At 39.4% G+C, this 9,037-nt stretch overlaps 2 protein-coding genes across 2 annotated transcripts; one reads left to right on the forward strand and one right to left on the reverse strand.

Moving 5' to 3' along the window:
• The first annotated feature begins 74 nt into the window (after positions 1 to 74).
• Positions 75 to 1,208, forward strand: LOC130703989 (membrane-associated progesterone receptor component 1-like). Its single transcript, XM_057525459.2, has 4 exons — positions 75 to 326; positions 397 to 505; positions 718 to 885; positions 947 to 1,208. The coding sequence occupies exons 1-4, from the start codon at positions 153 to 155 to the stop codon at positions 1,066 to 1,068; spliced, it is 573 nt and encodes a 190-aa protein (XP_057381442.1). The 5' UTR covers positions 75 to 152; the 3' UTR covers positions 1,069 to 1,208.
• Positions 1,209 to 1,263: 55 nt separating this feature from the next.
• Positions 1,264 to 3,864, reverse strand: LOC130703985 (germ cell nuclear acidic protein-like). The gene is made up of 6 exons (XM_057525454.2): positions 3,487 to 3,864; positions 2,936 to 3,424; positions 2,037 to 2,822; positions 1,924 to 1,953; positions 1,640 to 1,852; positions 1,264 to 1,569 (listed from the first exon to the last, which is right to left on the reverse strand). The coding sequence occupies exons 1-6, from the start codon at positions 3,587 to 3,589 to the stop codon at positions 1,373 to 1,375; spliced, it is 1,818 nt and encodes a 605-aa protein (XP_057381437.1). The 5' UTR covers positions 3,590 to 3,864; the 3' UTR covers positions 1,264 to 1,372.
• Between the last annotated feature and the right edge of the window lie 5,173 nt (positions 3,865 to 9,037).

Below are 9,037 nucleotides of genomic sequence, written 5' to 3' on the forward strand. Positions count from 1 at the left end.
GATGAGCAATCCTAAGCATTGGGTCAACCAGTTTCTCGTCGGTGACAGACAGATGGCAGTGAAAGCATACGAAGACGTGACATTTGAGAATCTCGAAGAAGAAAAACAAGAACGCAGACCAAATATCTTTCTCTTATCACTTACGACGCATCATGGAAACGAAAGACGAAGAAGTTGCAGCGTTCATTTCTAGAATATTTAACGAAATTGTTAGCAGCCCGCTCAATTTGGCTCTTTTGGGCGCCATCGGATATGTTGCTTACAAAATTGTCGCTACCCAAATGGAAGAGAGAAAAGTTAAACCGGAAGAACCTCCTTTACCAAAGGTGCCTTCATGGTGTTATAGATTTTCATGGTAAACATCTGTTATTGTTTGTTTAATCAACATGTTTCTAGCTTAGAAAACAAGATATGACAATGGAACAACTGAAGCAGTACAATGGAACTGGACCTGAAGGACGAGTTTTGGTAGCAGTCAATGGAAAAGTTTTTGATGTCACCAAAGGTATGATAACTAGTGTTAAGTTCTAAATACAGCAGGAAAAAAACTTAACATGAATATTACAAAAACATCAAAAATAGTTCAAGTTACCCTCCTATAGTTTTCTGTATTAGTAGAACCCTATTTGTTTTGGTGTAGTGCTGTTCATTCTGTCCTAGTTATTTATTTTTGTTTACCCTGAATGCAAAAAAGTCTCATGTTGAACTGATTTTTAGGCAAACGCTTTTATGGCCCTGGTGGACCTTACGCCGCGTTTGCTGGACGTGACGCTTCTCGGGGTCTTGCCACCTTTTCTGTTGCTGCCTCAGATGACTTTGATGACCTTTCTGATCTTACCCCTGTTCAAAAAGAATCAGTGAAAGAATGGGAAACACAGTTCACTGGTTAGTGACTTTGGTTTGTCGTTATTATGCACTCTTCTGTAAAATGTTGTCACTATTTTAGAGAAATACGAGTACATCGGTCGACTCTTGAGACCAGGAGAATTATCACGAAACTACTCAGATGGGGAGACAGAAGGAGAAAGCAGCGAGGAAGAGGATGTGTCTCGGCCGAAAGCCGAGTAGTCGTGTCACCTATTTTTCTCACCGATGTGTATAGCTGCTGTATTTTGTTCTCTTGAGAAGAGGTGAAATTGTCTCTCAATTTTCCAAGTCTAAAGTTCTTGTTTCAAAAAAGATTCAGATTAAAATTTGGCAATTATCTAGCTTGTTTACACTCTGCAAACTTATTTTTTTCTTATCTTTATAGTTACAAAACTATATTGTTCAATTGTGTACTAGGTCCATAATAAAAGGTGCCATCTCTAGATGCACACTCTACATCTGGGATAAAAGCTCAATATAAAAAATATCATTAAATGAACAAGTTTTAAACTAATTTTAGTTTGCTCTCAGCAAATTTTGCACTTAGTAGCTTCATAACTGCTGCATGAGGAAGGTCAGCTCTAGATGATTTTACGACTCCATAGTTCTCTTTAACGAATAAAGCGAAAGCATTGGGTGTTCGTGGAGTCTTTGGTTTAGCCGTCGCTCCTTCTTCCTTTGCCGCTCCACCACTTGAAGGCTCTAGAAGGAGGAAAAAAAAAATTCATGGTTATTTATGCCCTGCCTGTTTATCGCACTTATCCTTTCCAACCTTGACTGAGCTGCAGTTGTCCTTTACACATTGGGCAGACATGTGTTGTGGTATCGATGGATTTAGAATGCCTTCCAACTGAATATTTGCAACGGACGCAGTTATAATAAAATTTAAAGGCTATTTCATAGTTATGACAACGCGTTATTGGTGGCAGTTCGGGAAATATCTTTAATGCTCGGTTCGCCCATTTTCGCCAAACCGGGCCATGTCCTGCAACAGAGAACCCAAAGCATAAGATACAACCTATGGTAATGTCAAATTTCAACTTTATTTCCGGGTACCTCCTCTGCAATTGTCAATCATCCACGTGGCTGCAATAAACACATCACAGTCAATAAATTAATTTTGAAAGTAAATGAATTTATAAAACGATTCTACGTATTGATGAATCTACCTGCGTGGCAGAGCTCATGAACCAGGGTGTCCCTCAGCCGACAAGGCGTATCTACAACTTTAACAGATAGCTCAATTCGTGATTCGAAGCTTGTGGCAGCGGATCCGTTTTCCCGCTTGGTGAAATGGCGACAGTAACCAGCCGTCCGCGTAAGACGAGAGTTCCACGTTATGGAAAATTCAGCTTGAAAATGATTGTGAAAAATTCCTTCATTAAATATTTTGAAAAGTCGGTTGGTCAATTCGTCACGATTCTTGCGAAAATTCTTTAAATAAGGAATGGCATCTGCATGTCGACAGTCTTGAGGAACTTCAGGAGAAAGTGAAGCAAGGAAAGTTCGCTGTGATTCGCACGGAGGCTGTTTACAAATTGTTGGGCCTTTGGCAATTTTCTTTTGTCTTGGTTTGATCACTTTTTTCAATTTTATTTTCGGTGATGGCGATTCATTAATCGTCAGGCTACCAAATACATCTTCTAATTCAGACTCAGACTCTGGTATAGTAATCGGTGTTGGTGAATGGTTTCTTCTTGGGAAAATCTCTGGTACTGATTGATGACGTTTAACTTCTGGTGATGACGGGATTTCTTCCTCCGAAGAAATGTGCAGTGCAACCAGTGGTTTCTTGTAAGATCTCGAAATCGTTAGAGAATCTTCAGATTCTATTTCTTTTTCATCTTCAGAAGTGCTTTCTGCTACATGCTGTCGAGGCCGCTCTAGAATTGCCAACCGTTCCTGTAGCGAACTGGTGACACACTGTGAATCAAAGCTGTCGTCAAGTGTTGAGCCTGAAAATTTTAATAGTGATTATTATTACGTTGATTTTTCTACTATGAGCACATTAGAAATAATACTGAATGTATGACTATTCTTGAATGTAAAACTGTCTCCGCAATCTTACCTAACCCAGCGCAAATTTCATCGTCAGAACTTAAAACAACCGTATTATCTCCAGGGTTTCTTGAAGCTGTCTGACTGTTCAGCTTACAAACTCGATCAAAGATTTGAAGGTTTTTTCTAGAATTTTCCTCAAAACTATTAGATTCCACATCACTATCTTCAGCTGAAGTAGATGATTCCTCTGCATTTTGAAGCCATTTACGAATCAAGGAATATTCAACCAGAGATTCATCAACAGTTTCAGCATTTCGGTTAGCATTAGTTACATCCATTGAAGAGTCACACTGAATGAGCTCTTCATCAGAACTGTCATCAACTAAAATAGTGTGACCAGGAAGGCGACTACTTGTTGCCAATGGTTTCTTTTTACAGGAACTAAAAATGAAAGCTGCAGAGACTTTTTGTTTTGAGGCTCTATCTGGAGTCATGAATGGTTCTTTATTTTCTTTTGCTTTTTTTTGTTTAGTCAATGACAGCTTGCAAGCATGATCTGTGAAATTAAGAAATTTAAAATCACGGTAAGCGTTGCCTTTAAAATTTACTTGTACCAACCTCTTGTAGGTTGCAGAGGCGTTGTGTTTGAGGCAGCAAAAGGAATCTTCTTCTTGCGGCTCATTGTCATTAAAGGAGACAAGCTGTCATCATCAGATGACATTTTTGCTGTAATGGAACAGGATTTCCTTCGAAAAGATAAATGTAACAGAAAGTTTTTTTCGCTCACCGTGTAGGGGCAGAAAACAAGGACCTCCTCGATTGACGAAGAGATCGTACTGTTTGACTGCACTATGGTGGCACGTTAATCTTTCTACTGTCTATGTTGTGTGCACATGTATAGCTTGGCGAATGACTTTTGTATATCGCAGAAACCAGTGCAACTTATTGTCGGTTAAACTTCGCAGGTATTAAAAATAAGACAAAACGATGCGTTTTAGCTATTCATAATTTGATTTCTGCATTGCTATAAAGGATTCCTAACGAGATAGCTTAAATGACCGCCAGATGGACGACGGCTATCGCAATGTCTGTAATTGACAAGCATATTTCATGGCTCATATTTCATACTTAAATATCTTCATATTTAAATATCTTCAAACTTAAAAATGCATGAATATTACTTAATGTCGTACAGAAGGAAAGAAAATCAGCGACGTGGGTCCGGACTATCCACACGTAGGTACTGATATGAAAATTTTGGTCTTTTCAATGCATTGCCGACGCATCCGGCAAACGAACAGATCATGGCAATCACCTCAATGATAAACAACGACCGAATACGTTAACCACAAAGAGACAATTTGATGGTCGACAAGGACATCGAATTGTGTCACAAAAGTTTGAATGTAGAACCGGCAACTGACAGCCGATCCGTCGGTCCATTCCGTCACCGTAGCTCACTTTAGTTCACTAGATAATCCATGGCTTTCTTTCTTTCCCGTATTTCTAAAGTTAGTGGTTCCTCATTCGGACATCTCGGATTTCCTCAGCCCCCCTCCCTCATTTTGCATAGGGTTTTCCCTACAATGATCCCCGCCGTTTGTGTACAATAACCAGCAGCAGTGTTATTTCGCTTTTCATTTCTTTTCTTTTCTCATTGCATTTTCTGTACCATTTCTGGTCACCATTATTTGTGCATCTGTTCATTGTCCATCTTTTTTTATGCCGAGAAAGGAAACAAATAAACTGCAATGCTGCCTTTCTCGAATTTTTATGAAAAGGCATAAAGATGAACGGATGAAGCTCTTTGACTTATGCATTGATGTATTAAGTTGCTACGCACGACCCCTCGGATGCGACCATCTTTTGATCCAAATAGACGGAAAGAAAAAGAAACGCGTATTTTAGCTCCATTTAGACAATTACAAATGCAATATCCCCATGGAAAACTGTCGCAGGCTAATCCTTTCGTCCGCCATCACTCCGACATCCAGCATGATCGAGTGGGCTGTAGCTGAGGAGCATGTCATCCTGTCCAGTTTCTTCCTCCTCGACCCCGCAAACGCTTGAAAACAGCTCATGTTATTACAATTGAACAGCGATAACGTAATGAGATGACATGATATCTTGCACGTCCTCGGCGGATGTTATAATACCGTCAAGTAGACTGATTTCGTTTTAAATATCTTACGTATTTAAAGAATACACCAATCGTTTTAGATATATTAAGCCCAAGAAAGCGACTGCTATAAATCAATCCTGAGAAGTATCGAGGTACATGCGCTTCGCTTCGATCCAATTCCATTTGTCAATCGTTGCTGGTCAAAAACAGAGAAAAAACAAGTGCAGACAAAGATGAACTGTGAGAGAGTTCAAGGGGAGAAAAATATTGTTTTCCTGGGTTACCCCTCATCCAAGAAGATCCCAGAAGTTTGAGGAAAAACAATTGGAACTGGGTTATTATTTAAAAGGGCTCTATTTGTAAATTGTGTGGGAAGCTGTAATATGCCGCCATGGCAAAATCTTTCGTGTAAAGCTAAAAACAAAAGGATGTAATTTCATAACAGGCGCTAAAGTTAGTGTAGTTTTAATTTAGTTAATCAGAAAATCAAACAGCCCATTGCCATTTACATTGAACACGTATGCGTTCCAGACGGGCAGTGTAACAAGTAAAGTGGAATACAATCCTTTCATTCCTCCGACGTCTCTGTCATCTCTTGTGATGCTGGTCGACTTATTTTCTTTTTTTTTTTTACAAATCTTCTTCACAACCCCTTCTGCTTGTTCTTGTTTCCCTTTCACTTTGTTTCCTGTCCAACGGGTCGCCAACAGAATGAAATTCCGCTACTTTGTGTATGTACAGCGCTGATTCGAAACACATGTGTTATATCAGTCCCCAGTCGTGGGAAAGCCACCCCCGTTTCTGTTTTGTTTTGTGTTTTTTTTTCTCCCCTTTTAGTTTAGAACTAAAGGGGGATATGAAGAGCCTATAGTTCTTATAGTTCTTTGTTTGTTTTTTTCTACGTCCGCTGACAGTTGAACACTGATTAATAGATAACGTCAAGAGGAGCCGTCCTTCCCATGCGCATGAACAACGTAAATACTTTAACAAGTCCCAATGGCATTATCATTCCAAATGTTTTGGTTGTAGAATTTGATTTTCAAACGTAGCAAACCACAATATTTTTTAAATTGAAAATGCACATAAAAAAAAAAGGATGCGTTATGTACCTGTGGTCCTATAAGCCGGGTAGTATACAGGAGTTCTATACACATGTCAGCAGGTGACTTGCAGCTGGACGGTAACGCTGCTTCATATAAATGTCTTGATTATGTTTAATGCCCGGCTGAGTGGAAACTGCCCGGCCAAGAGCCGACAAACATAGAACGATGTTGATCATCGACATCTTCATTCTAGCTCTGACGAATGCAAACAGAACAAGGGATTCTTTAATAGCGGTAAAAAGAAAAGTTCACCAACTCTCCAAACAATGACGTAATGTGTAACCAATTTATCTTTAAAGGTTAGGGTTACCGTACCTTATATCCGTGAAATGCATTTTATTGAAACGGGTGTTGCTTCGAGTGGGTTTGAACAGGTTAGACGATGAGGTAAATGTAACACGATTCAAGATTGACATGAAACTAAGCGAAATGCTGTGAAAATCAGGCTGTTTTATGAAGGCTTACGCACGGTACGCATAACTCTGTTGCCAACAACAAAGAGGGATAGCACGTAATGCTATTTTTGAGGAATTATATTTATCCAAAGACAAATCGATTAAATGCTCGGCCAATGATACAACAGCAGTTTAAAAAAGTCGTTGCCGAATCCGAAACACAAGAAGGAAAGCTACGTGCGATGCTTCAACATCCTTGTAGGAAACTAATTTCTTTCATGTCATTAAACAATAGGGCCTTTAGATGGTTTCTCGTTACCGGTCGTGCTTTATGTAAATAATGTATACTGAACTGTTCAATGCCAACACCAGACATCAATTTCAAATTATTCGTTATAGTTTTAAGTTTCTGTCGTGACTAATCCAGCACGCTGCCCAACAGTCATACCATCTTTAAGACATTACCTTGAGAAAAACGATACGTGCTTTAACTAAATCAGCACGTTTCTTCAAACCAAAATCTTACGTTCTTTCAGAGAGCCTTAAATTGCCATTTGAAAATTGCGTTGGTGAAAGAATTTCTCTGCTCAGTCTTGACTTGAGAGTCAGCACATCGCGTTGCTCCTGTTGCCTTCAAAAACAGCGTAAACATGACGAAATTTTCGTGTTGCGCTTGGCTCTCGTAGCATCTCTGACCATCTCAATGGCGGACTGTGCGAAAGATAAACCTGATAGACTAGTCAGCACTTTTTACGAGAAGTCGTTTCAGAATCCCAAGGATTGCATCAACAAGTTCAAAGGCAAACTTTCCGGATTTCTCCAGGAAACTAGAGCTCCCGAAAAAGCGGACCGTGTATGTGAATAGAGAAAGAGGTTTAAAATACTAGTTTAATTAAAGCATCGAAGTATGTGTCAATTATCTTGATTTTTTTATTAGACCGTCATTCATCGCCTGCGAACTAATCATTTAAATGTTCTATTTACCTCTTGCAAAGTGAATGCCATAACGGGAAATTGTAGTGGAACTTCGCTTCAAGCTTCACCATCCGTCGTTACACACGTAATTGAGATTTTTTAGATTGAGAGTTGAACTGTTGGGCATTATTAACGTATTCTATGGTTCGTTCGTGTTGTTTATATCTATACAGATGAACAAAGATGGAAGGAATTTTGAACGTGAAACGTCTCCTCGTAAAACAGTGCCCACTAGTCTATCCGGTTTGACTTCCGCACAGTCCGCCATTGACAGAGGTGCTACGAGAGCCAAGTTCAACAAAAAGATTTCGTCATGTTTACGCTGTTTGAAGGCAACATGAGCAACGCGATGTGCTGGCTCTCAAGTCAAGACTGAGCAGAGAAATTCGTTCACCAACGCAATTTTAGAATGGCAATTTATGGCTCTTTGAAACAATGTGAGATTTTTATCTGGGCTGAGGAACGTACCGCTTTTCACAAGCTTAAAGTAAAAGGTAAAATTAAATTAAAGTTAAAAGTTAAAGTTAGCCTTAAATGTAGTATGACTGTTGGGAGCGTGCTGGGTTAGTCACAAGAGAAGCTTAAAACTATAACGAACCATTTGAAATCGATGTCTAGTGTTGGCATTGAACAGTTCAATAAACACTATTTATACAAAGCATGGCCGGTAAGGAGAAGACGTCTAAAGGCCACTACTTGTTTAATGGCATAAAAGAACTTACTTTTCCACAATGATGTTGAAGCATCGTACACGTAGTTTTCCTTCTTCTGTTTCGGATTCGCCAACGACATTTTTGACTAGCTTTATAAGGTGAATAATGCTGGGAAGGTCATTTGACTGAGGTGTTTCTTCGTGTCGTGATCACGTCTATGTTTCACTAAATAAATATCACATATCACAGTACGACAATAAGTTTATAGCAGTCTTATAGCGTTACGTCAAACTAGCAGAAATTCTGACGTTTCTACTAACCCATTGCGACTTTCAATTGTTGTTTTTTTTTTTCATTTCGTTACCCAACCCGTTACTCCTCTTATGTAAGATAGAACAAGGTTTGTGCAACCAGGTTGGTTGCACGACTCCTCGCGATACTTGATGTATCGTGAGGAATGAGCGTAACAGTTAATGTTGTTTATTTTGAAAAGATATTTACGAGGGTCGGTGTTGTGCGTTGAGCTCCGTTAATGACGTTATACGTCGCCAGCCGCAGAGTAACGAAAGACGAAACAAACGAACATCAACGCCGAGTAGAAAACACGGCTAACTGCCGCGATGCTGTTATTCTTCAATCACACAACGCCATTTGACTTTTTCCTTTCTCCGCTTCCCATTTCATTTATCTTCTTATGTTTTTCTTTTGTCTATTTGTTGGGTTCTCTTTTGGTTTTTCAAGAAAGGAAAAAGCGAAATTGGATGTTAGACGATAGCGAGAGACATTGTGTGTTGAAACTGAGAATACAAAAGTTCGCCGTCGAGTAAACAAACAGTCGATTGAAAAGGGCTAAAAGTCACCGACAAACAAAGAACTGCGGAAGGATCAATGGCACTACTGCAATTTTTCAGTCTCTCAAAG

Source organism: Daphnia carinata, chromosome 8 (genome assembly GCF_022539665.2).
Source record: "Daphnia carinata strain CSIRO-1 chromosome 8, CSIRO_AGI_Dcar_HiC_V3, whole genome shotgun sequence".
NCBI lineage: Eukaryota > Metazoa > Arthropoda > Branchiopoda > Diplostraca > Daphniidae > Daphnia > Daphnia carinata.